Source organism: Lithobates pipiens, unplaced genomic scaffold (assembly GCF_037356315.1).
Source record: "Lithobates pipiens isolate NorthernLeopardFrog02 unplaced genomic scaffold, aLitPip1_a1.2 Scaffold_11, whole genome shotgun sequence".
Classification (NCBI taxonomy): Eukaryota; Metazoa; Chordata; class Amphibia; order Anura; family Ranidae; genus Lithobates; species Lithobates pipiens.
In genome coordinates this window covers 21,285,036-21,301,709 of record NW_027507696.1, presented here as the reverse complement: position 1 = coordinate 21,301,709, position 16,674 = coordinate 21,285,036, and the positions used below count along the sequence as shown (strand labels likewise).

The following is a 16,674-nucleotide window of genomic DNA, read 5'->3' as shown; positions in this document are numbered from 1 at the left end:
TATGTAACCTACTGTCCATGCGTTTTTGATGCAGAAAAAAATGTGTTGGATTGCATGTGGTGTGAACCAGCCCTTAAAGAAGACTAACATTTGAGTCCACATTTGTTGTCACGTATGTCCTCAAATCACCTATATTCTTGTTCCACATGTCCTAGGTGGGGAGTGATTTAATACTGTTTATTGATGAGAGACCGGTCATGGTCACCTGGAAAACTCCTGAAGGCAAAGAAAAGCCAAGTTTAGTCTGGGTAATAAAATATTAATTTATATTGTGTGCCAATTATTACCTGTGTATCTCTTGGGTTTATTGATCTTTCTCATAATCCTGATCTCAGGTTTCTAGCATTTGTTTTTTTACATGTTCTGGCCTCACTTCACTCATAAAGGGACATCTCTCAAGAAGCTGATTCTAAAAAATAGTTACACAAGTAGCTTTAACCACTTGGGGACCGCCCACCGGGGATGTACGTGATTTTTTTGAAGAGGGATATCTCGGTAAAGGCAGCGGTCCTCTGTACGATAACGGTGGTCTCTGCGGCGGATTCGCCGCGAGATCACCGCTATCGGCGGCGGGAGAGGTGCTCCCCCCCCTCCCGCCGCCCTCCCGCACCTTCCGCCGCTTACCGGAGCCGTCGGTAGCGGCGGAGGCGATCGGGTCCTTCCATCTGCTGGGCATAGAGACAAGTGAGGCTAAGATGGCCCCCACTCGTCTCTATACCATAGCAGGGCGGAAGCGACGTTAAAACGTCACTTCCGCCCATACCTCTTAAAGGTATATTTTTTTTTAAATGTCAGATCTTCTTTTTTTTTTTTTTTTTTTTTTTTTTTGCATTTTAGCCCAAATATGAGATCTGAGGACTTTTTGACCCCAGATCTCATATTTAAGAGGACCTGTCATGCTTTTTTCTATTACAAGGGATGTTTACATTCCTTGTAATAGGAATAAAAGTGATCCATTTTATTTATTTTTTAAAAACAGTGTAAAAATGAATAAAATAAATTAAAATAAATAAGAAGAAAAAAAAATTTTTTTTTAAAAACACCCCGTCACGACGAGCTTGCGCACAGAAGCGGGCGCATACGTGAGTAGCGCCCGCATATGAAAACGGTGGTCAAACCACACATGTGAGGTATCGCCGCGATCGGTAGAGCGAGAGCAATAATTCTAGCCCTAGACCTCCTCTGTAACGCAAAAAATGCAACCTGTAGAATTTTTTAAATGTCGCTTATGGAGATTTTTGAGGCTAAAAGTTTGACGCCATTCCACGAGCGGGCGCAATTTTGAAGCGTGACATGTTGGGTATCAATTTACTTGGCATACCATTATCTTTCACAATATAAAAAAAAATTGGGCTAATTTTACTGTTGTCTTATTTTTTTATTCAAAAAAGTGCATTTTTTCAAAAAAAAGTGCGCTTGTAAGACCGCTGCGCAAATACGGTGTAAAAAAAAGTATTGCAATGACCGCCATTTTATTCTCTAGGGTGTTAGAAAAAAAACAATATAAAATGTTTGGGAGTAATTTTCTAGCAAAAAAAACAGTTTTAAACATGAAAACACCAAATCTGAAAAAGAGGCCTGGTCCTTAAGTGGTTAATCGGTATTCCAAGATGGTTGCCTGCCATCAGCTCTGCAGTCCAACATGACGTGCAAAGGCCATGGATAATGATTTGTTTTAAGCAGTTGTAGCATTCTGAATACTAGGAGAAACTGCATAAAACTCTTTGCTTTCTCATCCAAATCAAGCTTGGTGAGTTAAAAAGGGTCTAGTATGTCACAATAACATGGACAGTAAATACAAGATTTATTCTGACTGCCTCTGCACACATTAAACAGTAAAATTAAATAACATGATAACCTTTAGAAATTAAAGTATGATTTACATACTTTGGAAATTCTACGTAAAACTGTAGGAAAGGCTTTTCAAAAAGCTAAATAGACACCAATACTTCTAATGCAAAGATTACCCCCCACAGCACTGGCTGACCCGCATAGCACATTGCAGTATTTTGATTAGTAATTAAGCCACCTGCATCCTTTTGTGTGAGTTTCTCCATTAATTTCTATGAACTGAGCACCTTGCTTCAATACTGCAGCAGATGCTAACAGAGCTTCCTTAGACCTGATCAAGTCACAAATCTATTATTTTGTCTTAAATGGCCAACTAAGGCAAAATTGGATACTGTAGACTTGGTTGACTGGACCAGTGTGAATATGTTTTGCAGTCTGACATGATAGTATGTGCATTTTCTTTATAGGTCTGTGATGTCCCCAAAGGCCGTTTAAGTGGCCATTGTCAGCATAAGATTAAGGTCATCTGGAAGGATGGTGAAGCTAAGAAGGAGTGTTCCTCATATCCAGGTGACCAGCAGACCTTGTAATCAGTGCAGTATCTGTAAATGTATTCATCCTCCATACTGGAAACTGATGTTTTTGCTTTAATATAGGAAAACGGGTCACATGGTTTAGAGATTCTGTAACAGAAGATAAAATTTTCAGGTAATGTATTTTTTTTTGTTTCTGGTGTTTCCTTTTCCTTTTTTGTGCATTTCTTATATTCTAATACTACTCCAAAAGTGTAATTTACCCCACACACTCTCTCTAGTGGAACATATATACGATAGGATCCCATTCAGATTTTTTAGTTACATGGAAGGTCTGAGAAAAGAAGTGAGAACTGTAGTCAGAGACGTAACTGGAACCTTCAGGGCCCCAGGGGAAGAAACCATGAAGGGCCCTTACAACTGGGCCCAGAGTCCTTCCCACTGATCCCAGAAACCTTTACTTCCATTAAGGGGCCCTTTATTACTGTCCCGCAATGGGACCCTTTCACGTGTTCTGCAGCTGCCCCCTTCCTGCTGTCTTGGCCCCCCCATGGTGGTGGAACACCAGGACTTCGTCGCAAGTGTGACCTTTGCTACCCTGGTAGTTCTGCCATTGGTGTCAATAGCTTTTATTTTATTTTATCTTTTTAACCATTTTATTTTTTTTAGGAGCCTCATTGGGGGCTTTGGTGAGATATCAGATGTCTAAACAGACCTCTGATGTTCCAGCTTTGTGACAGAGAAAGTAGGTTGAAAACACAGCCCACATCTCCATCTCTGTAGCCTCAGCTGCACAGAATGAATGGACAGGAATTGTTCTGTACAAAACTCCCCCTTCATTCACAAACAGAAGCATAGTAAACAACAAAAGTACCGATCACTGACTCTGTCCACCCAGAAAAGGAAGGGGCTGGTAAATTACCCACACTTTCACCACTCTCCTTCCTAAAAGCAGCCGGCTGGAGAGGGGAGGGGAGATCTGGCAGAGCTGTGGGAGAAGAGGGGGGCCAGGAGAGTACACACAGGCCCTGGGACAGCAGGACCTGGATAGGAGGGGTGGCAGCAGCGACATCTAGAGGAACCGAAGCACTCCATTTTCCTCCTGCAGCCACTGAATGCCCGCTTCTCCTTCTCTCCCTCCCGCAGGTATTCAGTGGTTGCAGGAGGAAAATGGAGGGGATTGGTTCCTCTATATGCCACCCCTCCTATCCAGGTGTACAGGTGAGCCGCACAGACCCCCTGGAGCATGGGGGTGGGTTACAATTGCGACCCCTGTAGTTATACCCCTGATTGTAGGCTTAACTTGGTGACAAAAAAGCAACAGTCCCCAGAAACTCATACTAAGCTGTATCTATCCTCTGCCATTGATTTATAAACTATAACACTCACTGTGATGGTGATGCTCTGCACAAATCGAAATGCTCTGCAAAAGTTCCACATTCAGTTTCCTGGTGAAGTCGAACTTTTGCTTTTTATTTTATTTTCACCAGTAGCACTATTGTTGTTCTAGTGTGACAATCATAGAATTGTCATTCTAGGACAGGGTGTGTGTTAAGACTACATAAGACCTTCCACTCTTCTCCATAATGTGAAGGTTCACAGAGAAAGTAGGCAACAATACATAGGAAGATAGTTCAAAAGTTTCAGCTCACAAGATTCCCAGCTGGGTGAACAGCTACATTGATTTTTGCATTTGTTAAACAACAGAATATATTCAATGGAATATTTAACCAAACTAAAGTGAGCAAATAAGAAAAATGTGTTGTTAGAGTTTACCATATGCTTTATTGATGTAATAATTAGCCATTTCTTTTTCTATCGAGAAAGCCTTTGATGGTTCCATCTTAGTAGTGTTGCCATTTTTCTCTAGCTTGGAGCTCTCTGAGGGGAAGAGCAATGTCCTACAGCGTGAGTTACAATCCTGCAAGGAACTCCAGGAACTGGAACCTGACAATAAGTGTAAGGTTTTTTTTGTTGCTTTTGTTTATTTTTTACTGTAGATTGCTGATGTATAGGAAGTACCGTAACTGCCTTTTTTGTTATTCACTCAGTATACAAATGCATTTTTAAGATTATGTAGTAAAAGATACTTTTCTATGTATTTTACATGTCCAGTTGTACCAAGTACATTAAAAAATTGCCTGTGTTATATTTATGGTGTGAAGAGCCAATCTGAGACCTTGGATAATGAAACACAGAGCACTGTTTGTCTGAAGTCTTATGACTTTTATGGTTGAGTAAAGCAGTTTTACAAAATCGTCTCTATCTGTGCAGTCTGAGGACGTGCAACTATGGCAGCTCCATGATACACAGTGAAAACCTTATTCCTAACCAGACAATGGCACTGGAAACTTTAACATTTATTTATATGAAGTTGAAATGGGATTTTATGTATATATTTTCATTTAATCCAAGGCCCACTTAAGTGCAGGTGAGGCTTGGTTGACTGTTCAGGATTTATATTAAAGAGTAACTCCACTTTTTTGTTGAGGAAAAAAACATTCCCTGCTGGGTGATCTATGTACATTGCAGGGATTTAACAAACTTTGTTGCAGATTCCTACATTTTGTTATTCTAAAGAATTCCCTGTTTGTTCCTCTGTGCCCCTGTGCCAAGTGAGTCTAATGGGAGTAGTTTCATAATTATCAACCACCTGCTGCAGTGTCAAGGTCTGCATCCCTTTAGACGTAATTTCCTATAGGGAGTATCTTACCAAAAATTACCATTTTGTTGCAAGAGATGCCAAAAATCTGACTTGTATCTTAGTGTAGGCTTCTGGGAAAATCAGTGAGCCAATTACACAAACAGGAAATTATGTTTCTGGGAGGTGTTCTGTACACATTCTGTATACGGAACACCTCCAGGTAGCCATATTGCATTGCATTGCATTTCTACAGAAATTTACAGCACTGCAGATTGAAAAGAAAAGGTAATTTTTAATAACATTCAATGACTTGAGTCGCAATTTTATATGCTATTTTTTTTCCCCCATGAAAGTGGAGTTACCCTTTAATGGAAAATGAACCCTATTTGTAAAATAGATCTTTATTGCACATGCATAAATTACAGTATTTACTTTGCAGCTACGCTTATGATGAAACGCCATTCAGTAAAGGACAGCTTTAGGATTCCTAATCACTATGAGGCATCTGCTACCTGGTATCAATTAACATCTCAACTCTTTTAAAAAACATGATAGTGGAAAAACTAGCCCATCTTAGCTAGCCTGCTGTGTGAAGCAGTATTGCTAATGTTTTTTTTTAAATAAAACTTTTGATTATTAAAGCAATGACATGAAAGAATCAAAATAGTTTCATTGGAAAGGTATAGTTTAGAGGAAACCTGTATGACAGACTTATGTAGACTGCCATTGCCTTTGGCTGTCCTGCTGACCTAATGGCTTGAGTATTTTCTGTGTCAGATCAGATTTCTGACCTTTTGATTAACATTCCTGAGCTGCCTACTTTTTCCAGACAGGGTTGAAAACTGAGGACACTTTTGGGACATTTTCAGAAATGGATTAGTAATGGCAGCCTTTATATTTCTCTCAGGATGAACTTCCTTAAATAACCAGCAGATGTCACTGTCCATGAAGAAGCGCTTTACATTGTATTTCCAGTTATATAGGTTATAGAACATAATGTGCCTTGAAAACGTATTCATACCCCTAGAAATTTTACACATTTTGTCATGTTACAACCCAAAATGTAAATGTATTTTTTGGGGATTTTATGTAATGGACCAACACAAAGTTGCACATAATTGTGAAGTTGAAGGAAAATGATAAATGGTTTTCCAAATGTTTTACAAATAAATATCTGAAAAGTGTGGCATGCATTTGTATTCAGCCCCCCTGAGTCAATATTTTGTAGAACCACATTTCGCTGCAAGTCTTTTCGGGTATATCTCTACCAGCTTTTCACATTTTCGGATGATGGGTTGAACAGTGCTCCATCAGATGTTCAGAGCTTGGGATATTTTTCTTTATAACCTAATCCTGCTTTAAACTTCTCCACAACTTTATCCCTGAAGAAGAGGAATTGATTGCATACTGAAGTCCAAAGGATGCTGTTAGCCCTTGTACACACGGTCAGACATTCCGATGGAAAATGTCCGATCGGACCGCGTTGTTGGATAATCCGACCGTGTGTGGGCTCCATCGGACTGTTTCTTTTGGAATATCCGACCGACAAAGTTTTAGAGCTGGGCTATAAAATTTTCTGACAACATGAGAGAATTCTGATCGGATTAAGTGCCACGCATGCTCAGATCAAAATCCCAAGACCAAAGCTATTGGCTACTAGCCTGAACGTAGTCCCGTTGTAACGAAATAACGTCATCACGTTACGAACAATCGGATTTTCCGACAACTTTGTCCGACCGTGTGTATGCAACACCAGTTTCGGGCAAAATTCGACGGATTTTGTTGTCGGAATGTCCGACCGTGTTTACAAGGGTTTAAGGTTTTCTTTATTGTCATAAGCCAGACAAACTTTCAAGGATGAATAGTTAATAGTTAATATAGTCTTAACTATTCATACTTGCAAGTTTGTCTGGCTTATGACAATAAAGAAAACTTTAACAGCAGAGTCCTTTGGACTTGAGTGTGCAATCAAGTCCTCTTCTTCATAGTACTAATGGTGGTGATTTGGGATTAGCACCTTGAACCGGGTGTGTCCACTTTTGTTGCCTAAAGCGGTGTGTGCGCCCTTGTTTGTTTCCTGATCACAACTTTATCCCTGACCTGTCTGGTGTGTTCCTTGGCCTTCATGATGCTGTTTGTTCACTAAGGTTCACTAAGGTTCTTTAACAACCTCTGAGGGCTTCACAGAACATATACCGAGATTAAATTACACACAGGTGGGCTCTTTTTACTAGTTAGGTGACTTCAGAAGGCAATTGGATACAATAAATGTTAGTTAGGGGTATCAGAGTAAAGGGAGCTGAATGCAAATGCATGCCACACTTTTCAGATATTTATTTGTAAAAGAAAATTAAACATTTATAATTTTCCTTCCACTTCACAATTATGGTCTATCACATAAAATCCCAATAAAACACATTTACGTTTTTGGTTGTAACATGACAAAATGTGGAAGAAGTATCTAGGAGTATGAATACTTTTTAAAGGAACTGCACTTTTTTTTTACAAAAATAAAAACTGCTGCATCAATTTTACTTACTGTTTTCTAAAAACATCAAAACTGATGTTTCCTGTGCAGAGCTGTGACGTTAATATTTACCATAAATAATCCTGTCTGTACTGTGCTTGCAGATTTCATTATCATTTGTAAACTGGATTTGAACACAGTCTGTTCTAGGTTAATGAAGAGAAACTCTGTGTATTCCTCTTTGTCAGTGGTGACAGATTGTGTTGATTCCAAAGGAGCTTTATGCATTGACATGCCTCCTTAGATTCAGTCTGCCTGTACAGTCTGGTAATCTTCTGACTTGGCACCATCCATAGGCAGATTAACTATGTATGAAGTTGAATAAAAACTGCTTTATTTCAGATAACTGCAGTACAGAGGATCTTTTCCAGTCTTTTGAAGTATAAGAAGACAGTGAGTTTTCTAAGCCAAACAAACACTGAGAAAGTTAAATATGTTTCTATTACTTTTAGATATGTTGTGTGAATGGGAACACATAACAAACATATAGTGGGGTTTTCTCAAAACACTTTACAGATTCCTGATATGTGCCTGCTGTGCCATGTACTTGTGTTAAAAAGTTTTCTGTTCTTTTTTTTTTTTTTTTTTTTGTGTTGCTCCCCTTGTGTGAAATACCTGGTGATCCAGACCCCTTGCTTTCCTATTTCAAACAGACCACACTAGGTATAGAAGCACATTGTTCCTAGCGTGGTCAGTTTTCTGGCTGTGCTGGGTGCACAGCCTGCCTGTCCTCCAACAACTAAGACTTGTATTGTCAAACCCATTGCACAACTCTTCATTGGGAAGATCAGTGTATTGCTCTTTCTACCTGTTACTATTCTAAGGTACTTATGCTGCAAATAAAATTAAAGTGTGTGTCAAGCAAAATAAAATAAAAAAAACATATTTATTACACCTCTGGAATACATGCACTTTTCTCCATGTTTTATTCCTTTAAACATGCTGCAAGTATAGAACAAATAATTTATGTGCTGGATGAATGGTGTATTTCATTACTGAATATAAAAAAGCTGTCATGGTCAGGCTTGGAGACCAGTAGCTATAGCAGTAGAGAGGCTCCCACCAACCAGATGGTACACAAGCAAATAGAAGAGCAGGTCACCCTGGCAGATGGTGCAGGCTCACCCGAGGTGCAGGGGCTAAGCACTAACTGGCCTTGACCAGAGCTGTTGATGGTGGAGATGGGTTTTGCTGCATTTTAATGTCAGGTGCATTCCTCAGGATCACTCCACCAGGAAGTCTGCAAGCCGGGCTCCAGTAGAAGGTAGGGATCAAGTAGATACAGCAGGTAGGGATTAACCACTTCAGCCCCGGACCAATTTTCAGCCTAAGGACCAGAGGTCTTTTTACAATTTCGCACTGCACTGCTTTAACTGGTAATTGCGCGGTCATGCAATGTTGTACCCAAACGAAATTGGCGTCCTTTTTCTTCCCACAAATAGAGCTTTCTTTTGATGGTATTTGATTGCCTCTGCGATTTTTATTTTTTGCGATATAAATAAAAAAAGACAGAAAATTTTGAGAAAAAAATATATTTTCTACTTTTTGTTATAAGAAAAATCGAATAAACTCAATTTTAGTCATACATTTAAGGCAAAATCTATTCAGCCACATGTCTTTAGTAAAAAAAATGTCAAGCGTATATTTATTGGTTTGCGCAAAAGTTATAGCGTCTACAAACTAGAGTACATTTTCTGGAATTTACACAGCTTTTAATTTATGACTGCCTATCTAATTTCTTGAGGCGCTAAAATGGTAGGGCAGTACAAACCCCCCCCAAATGACCCCATTTTGGAAAGTAGACACCCCAAGGAAATTGCTAAGGGGCATGTTGAGCCCATTGAATATTTTTTTTTGTCCCAAGTGATTGAATAATGACACAAAAAAAAAAAGTTTACAAAAAGTTGTCATTAAATGATATATTGCTCACACATGCCATAGTTATATGTGGAATTGCACCCCAAAATATATTCTACTGCTTCTCCTGAGTACGGGGATACCACATATGTGGGACTTTTTGGAAGTCTAGCCGCGTACGGCACCCCGAAAACCAATCACTGCCTTCAGGATTTCTAAGGGTGCAAATTTTTGATTTCACTCCTCACTACCTATCACAGTTTCGAAGGCCATAAAATGCCAAAATAGCACAAACCCCCCCAAATGACCCCATTTTGGAAAGTAGACCCCCCAAGCTATTTACTGAGAGGCATGTTGAGTCCATGAAATATTTTATATTTTTCCACAAGTATATTGCTCACACATGCTATGGGCATAAGTCAAATTACACCCCAAAATAAATTCTGCTGCTTCTCCCGAGTACGGGGATACCACATGTGGGGGACTTTTTGGGAGCCTAGCCATGTACGGGACCTCGAAAACCAAGCACCGCCTTCAGGATTTAAATATAAAACGCTACCAAAAAAACTGTTAGCGATCGCAGGGATCAGGCCTGACTCTGCGAACGCTGCAGTTATGTGTTTAGTGTTTTGTAAGTGACAGTGATCGATCGATACTGCACTTCGGTGGGCTGGGCGGAGGGGCAAAACACAGGTGCTAGCAGGTATCTGGGCTGATCCTGCTAACAATGTGTTTTTGATCAGATCAGATATTGATCTGTTCAGATTCTATACCACTACGGGAGGTTTATGCTTTGCGCGTGGGTGTTAGCAGTACTGGCACTAACCTAGCGCTGCCTGGGGCGACGCAGACCCTGACCCTAAAACCTAATTGATATCACCCACCGGGTGATCAGGGGGTTAAACCTTTATTGGGTAATAAATGATGGGTGCCCTGATGCTATAAAAAGCAAACTAACTAACCAGAGTCACCCGTAACACTTATACGGTGATCACTGGTGAAAGGTTTCACTAGGGGCAATCAGGGGGTTCAAATTTTTATTAGGTAGTATATGGGGGTCCCTGGCGCTATATAAAAACCTGACGGGGAACCTAAATAACTAACTGGCTAACCAGCGTCACCAGTGACACTTATACTGTGATCGCTGGTGAAAGGGTTAACTAGGGGCAATCAGGGGGTTAAAACCATTATTGGGTAGTATATGGGGGTACCTAGCGCTATAAAAACCTGGCGGTGAACCTAAAAAAATAACTAGCTACCTATCGGCATCAGTGACACTAATGCAGCAATCAGAAAAATGATCGCTTAGTGATACTAGCAAAAGGGGGTGAAAGGGTTAACTAGGGGCAATCGGGGTTAAAACCGTTATTGGGTAGTATATCGGGGTACCTAGCGCTTTAAAAACCTGGCGGTGAACCTAAAAAAATAACTAGCTACCTAGCGACACTAATGCAGCGATCAGAAAAATGATCGCTTAGTGATACTGGCAAAAGGGGGTGAAAGGGTTAACTAGGGGCAATCAGGGGGTTAAAACCATTATTGGGTAGTATATCGGGGTACCTAGCGCTATAAAAACCTGGCGGTGAACCTAAAAAAATAACTAGCTACTTAGCGGCACCAGTGACACTAATGCAGCGATCAGAAAAACGATCGCTTAGTGACACTGGCAAAAGGGGGTGAAAGGGTTAACTCTAGGGGCAATCAGGGGGTTAAACCTTTATTGGGGGGTGGTAGGGGGCTACCCTGGACCTAACACTAACTGCCCTGACACTTTTTACTGTCACAACTGACACTGAATGCAGTGATCAGTAAATAAATGATCACTGCAATCAGTGACACTGTGACTGGGAGGGGGAGGGGGGGGGCGATGGGGGGGGGGGGTTTTGTGTGCCTATGTGTGCCTACATGTTAGTGTAATGTTTGGTACACTTACTTTCAGTGTTCTCCTTGTAGTCCGGTCAAAAAGACCGCCCCAAGGAGAATGACATCACTTCCTCCCTGCCTGTGTTTACTATACACAGTGGGAGGAAGCTTCTCATTCGCCAGGAGCGATCGAGAGGGGGTGGCCAGAAACCAACAGCCATCCCCTCATCCCGGATCGCTCCTGAAGCGAAACGGACCGATGCATCCAGCGGGAGGGGGTCCGATCGGACCCCCCACCCGCTGGAAGCCAAGCACGTGCATGTACGTGCTTGTGCCTGTACATGCCATTCTGATGACGTACATTGGCATGCGGCGGTCCTTAAGTGGTTAAGCAGAAGTGTAATTAATAAACAAGCCAAAGGTCAATAACTAGTGGTTGTAGGTTGGGAGCAAGTGAAAACGTAGTCGAGGAATACGCCAAAGTTGGATAACCAGTGGTAGAGAAGATACGGACGGCAGCAGTAGTGAAAGGAGCAAGATATTAGCTGGAAAAGAGTACAATAATCTAGCAAACATGAAGTGCAAAGACATGGTTTAAACTAGGAAATTCATGGGAAGAGCAAAGAGTTCAGGGTTTACCAGAGACAAGGTACAAGGAAGGATTGTCTTAAGAAATCAGGCTGGAAGCTGTCCAGTATCTCAGGTGGCGCAACCAGAATATCTACAGCCAAACACTGCAGAAGTTGCAGGTTCACACCCAGACCCTGAAAAAAACCTTGATATCAAGGAGTTTTCCATTCTTACTAATAAGTAATGAACTGTAATTGATCTCACTTATAGAACATTGCTATGGTACATAGAGATCACTTTCACCAACAGAGAACAAAGCTGACTGGCCAGTATTATGCTTTGTCAACACTGGTTTATCAGGAAAATATTCAAAAAAGATTATTTACCAGGCAAAGGGGCTTCCACTTGATTCCTGAATATGAAAAAAACGTTGAACCCTTCAAATTTAAACTTTTTAATTGACGCTAAGATGTTTATTATTAGTTAAAGTGGTTCTAAACGAATGACCTTAATGCATTCTCTACATTAAAAACCTTCCAACACCAGACTAGAAATAATTAAAATACAATGTGGAAATGAATATATGATTTTAGATTTTGACCATAAATATGCTTTAAACAACACACCCCTGGGATCTGTCTAGTCCTGATTATAAGAGGCCTTTAAGTGAGTGAAAGTCACTCACCACTTAGTAGTTGGTCTTTTTGCTGTGCTTCAGCAGTTTTCTATGCAAATGACCATTCCATTCATGACTCTGAGGATGGAAAATGCTGCCATCATATTGGTGCCTATTCCCTGTGACAACTGTGGTGAGAATAGTGTGCCATTTTAGATGTCAAAACAGAAATTGATAAGATTTCAATAGAACTTTACCCAGGTTATTTTGCATTTATTTCTCTATAAAGAACCTGTGGACGTGTCTAAACTCCAGAACGATGTAGGATAGCCTTATATTGTTGAGGAGATACATTTCCTTTGAAAATGTTGAGTCACTTTACTCTACTATAAAATTGCAAGTTCATGACAAGTGACACTTTTTAACCATTTCGATGGTTTCCATTGATTTTCTTCCCACTTTTGATCTTTTATTAACCGGAAACTATGAAACCATGCTTCTTGAAATTGCTAATATTTCATCTCGTGTTTTCTAAGTTTCTCAGAATAGGAAGGAACTAATGAAACACTTTCTTCTGATCATGCAAAATATTGTGAAAATAGCAAAGGCGCCTATTGCATAGTATATTAGGTTAGTTATCTTGACACAAATGGGTTTATTTACTAAAGCTGTAGAGCACAAAATCAGGCTCACTTCTGCATAGAAACCAATCATCTTCTAGGTTTTATTGCAAAAGCTTAATTGAACAAGTTGAGGTTAGACGCTCATTGGTTTCTATGCAGAATTGAGCCTGATTTTGCACTCTCTAGCTTTAGGAAATAAACCCCAAACTTTGTTGTGGTGCTCATTAGAGCTGCACGATTAATCGTTAAGAATCGTTATTGCAATTTTTTTTCCCTGTTGCGACCTTGAAAAAATGTATTTCCCAATTCTTTCTATGCAAAGAGTTTTCTCTGCTCTGCTAAAGCCAACAGCTGTCAAAAGAAAGGAAAAAAAGATACGGGCAGTCTGCCAAAAATCACAACATTCTTTAGCAGTGGAACTTAAGTTAAGAACTTAAGAAAGGCCCCTTTCACACATGTGGACAGTATGTCCGTAGTTCATCCATCCGTTTTCGGATGAAATACGGACATACATGCATCCCTATGGGATAGCGGGTGTCAGCGGATGAACATCCGCTAACACTCGATATCATCCGTCTCTGCTATGGTCCGATTCTGCAGACGGAGGAAAATCCTATTTTTCTATCCATTTGCAGAGCGAATCGGATGAACACGGACAGGCGGTCCATGTTCATCCGATCCCCCCATAGAGGAGAATGGAGATCTGACAGGACGGTCCCTGCACAGTGTGCAGGGACCGCCCTGTCATCTGCCGGCTCAGCGGGGATCAACAGAGCGATCCGCCCTGAGCAAGTGGATGTTCACGGGGCGGATCATCACGGATCTGTCCCGTGTGAAAGGACCATAAACATTTTAACAATTTGTCCTTTAGATCAAAGGAATACACTTTGGTGTGAAAATAAGGGAAGTTTAACCAGTTAAACACTAAACCTTTCTCTGACATTTGTTGGTTTCAAGTTAAAATCATTTTTTTCTGTTAGAAAATTACTTAGAACTCCAAACATTTATATATATTTTTTTAGTAGAGACCCTAGAGAAAAAAAATGGTGGTTGGTGCAATATTTTATGTCACACTGTATTTGCGCAGCAGTCATTCAAATGCAATTTTTTGGGGAAAAAATTCCACTTTAATTAATTAAAAAAAAAATAACCAGCAAAGTTAGCCCAATTGTTTTTGTATAATGTGAAAGATTTTACACTGCTAGAATTGTGAGAGAAGCATGATATTTTTATTCTAAGCAAATAAATCGTGATTCTCATTTTGACCAGAATCGTGCAGCTCTAATGCTTATATAAGAAAAGTAGGCAGTCAGAACTACAACTCTGGACCTAACTGAATAAATGGAAATAACAACTTTGCTAGATAACAAAGTGAAAACTGAATTTGGCTCCATTTGCATGGGTGATTACATACCCTGAGCTTTCCAGTGATAGGAATCTGCAGATTCCTGCAGCTGGAGTTGACAAATGTGCGCAAATAGCCACTAAGCCCATATAATGCACTGAAAGGCTATTGGCGGCCACAGCTATTTGTGACCATTCGGACAGCCTTGATTTCCTGTAGTGATCGTTGCTGGATGCACTTTGTGTGTGTCTGGCCATAATCTCTGCAGGTAATCTCTGGCTGTATAAACAGTCACAAAATTGCCACACAACTTTGTTTACATCTGTCAATTCCAACTGCAGGAATCTGAAGATTGCTGCCACTTGAAATCACAGCGTGTGAGAGTGGAATATTCTGAATCATAAAGGTCCTATTTCCTCAGATGTTTTCTTATGTTTTGCATTTGTCACATGCAGTTCATCATTTATCTTTGCAGAGCTAATGTCAGATCCCTAGAATTAGGGGCATACCTACAGGGGTTGCAGGGGGGAAAATTAAGGAGATTGGTTCTTCAGGTCCTGCCGCCCTTAATTACTAAAAATATGTAGAAGAATACATATCATCCTAAACTGAGGAAAAAAAGTTTTTTTATATATTTTTGGGGGATATTTATTATAGCAAAAAGTAAAAAATATTTTGTTTTTTTCCAAAATGGTAGCTCTTTTTTTGCTTATAGCGCAAAAAATAAAAACCGCAGAGGTGATCAAATACCACCAAAAGATATCTCGATTTGTGGGGAAAAAAAGGTGTCAATTTTGTTTGGGTGCAACATCGCAGAACTGCGCAATTGTCAGTTAAAGCGACGCAGTGCCGAAGCGCAAAAAGTGTTCTGGTCAGGGTCAGGAAAGGGGTAGAATCTTCAGAGGCTGAAGCAGTTAAAAAACTGCAGACAGCAGTGGGGAAACTAACAAGAGTTTCAAAGGACACACTTGGTGTTCTGCCACCGTGGGGGGGGGCTACAGAACATGTGACCGGGTCCTGCTGCAGGACCGTAATAAAGGGTCCCGCAATGGGAGTAAAGGGCCCCAAGATTAGTGGGAAGGGCCTGAAGGGAAAGGTCCTGGCTGGTGGTCAGGGGGGCCTTGAAAGTTCTAGTTACATCTCTGCCTAGAATCACTGTTGGAGCTTATTCATACCAGATGCAATGTCATGCAGTCTGCTGTGTTTGTGATTTTTGCACGCAACGGGTTAAACAAAAAATTCAGATTCCAGGACACATACAAGAAAATGTGGATGCAGAAATATCCAACACCGAGTTTTTGTATTCTTAGAGCAGAATTACTCCTGTCCCATCAGAATACACTGATCAACACTGCAGCCATTGGCTTTAACGACCGATTGAATGCTGTTTTGGCAGCAGGACCATTACACAGAAGCCAGTCGTTAGAATAGACGCAGTTACACACGGATCAAAATTAGTCCTGTTCTTGTCGAACCAGCTGAATTTCAATATGCGTGTACCCAGTTTAACATTTTTGTGATTAGGGCTCTTTTCATTCGAACAGTGCTTTGTGTGATATTTTGGAAATATCTTGCATGCTGCATTTTACCTGCGATGATCTGTATATTCCAAATCAAGTCCGAAAAAAATGCATCCGAGTGCATCTGACAATGCATGTGAGTGTGTTTAAAAGTTGCTTGGGTTTTCAATCACATCCGCTGGGAAGGCACCTTCTGTCTCAAGGTTATGTATGTTTTCTGTATATCTTACATATACAGTGAATTGTAACCTTCTTTTTCTTTTCTTTTTTATTTTTTTTACTGTATTTTTCGTTCACTTTAGCAAAGGAAGTAGTCAGGTTATTGTTCCAGAGCTGAATGTAAAAGGACATGTGGAATATTTTAGGTAGGCTTTTGATACCCATACATTCTCTCTTTTTGATTAACAGAAAAAAAGGGTTTTATTAAAGAAATAAAACACAGAACAAAAACAATACAGAGAAAGTAATGCCAAGACATCTTCACAAATACAAAATATCCAATTGTAAACACAGTGTGTATATAGAAGCACATATAAAACAGCAAAAAACAAAATACAGCCCAACGTAGCCATCCAAGAGTCAATACAGCATCCACCCCAGTAAAGACTTTTCATGAAGCCACCCTTCCCCTGGTATCTATTAGAAAATTGCATAGTTACATTCTGAGAAATTAAAACAAGAGAAGGATCTAACCAATAAATAATCTGTCTAACACCAGCTCCAGCGGGCTCAAACTTGGGATATCCAGCCACTGACCCCATATACCCATACATTCTTAAAGTGGT

The 16,674-nt window shown here is 40.2% G+C and overlaps 1 protein-coding gene across 3 annotated transcripts in view; it reads left to right on the top strand.

Moving 5' to 3' along the window:
• RABGGTA (Rab geranylgeranyltransferase subunit alpha) overlaps positions 1 to 16,674 on the top strand; it is a 90,439-nt gene that overhangs the window by 49,494 nt on the left and 24,271 nt on the right. For all 3 annotated transcript variants that reach the window (XM_077469738.1, XM_077469756.1, XM_077469746.1), the window contains exons 9-12: positions 156 to 248; positions 2,259 to 2,361; positions 2,448 to 2,499; positions 4,195 to 4,283. In XM_077469738.1, coding sequence (XP_077325864.1) covers positions 156 to 248; positions 2,259 to 2,361; positions 2,448 to 2,499; positions 4,195 to 4,283 — 337 coding nt within the window. The remainder of the gene's footprint in view (positions 1 to 155; positions 249 to 2,258; positions 2,362 to 2,447; positions 2,500 to 4,194; positions 4,284 to 16,674) is intronic.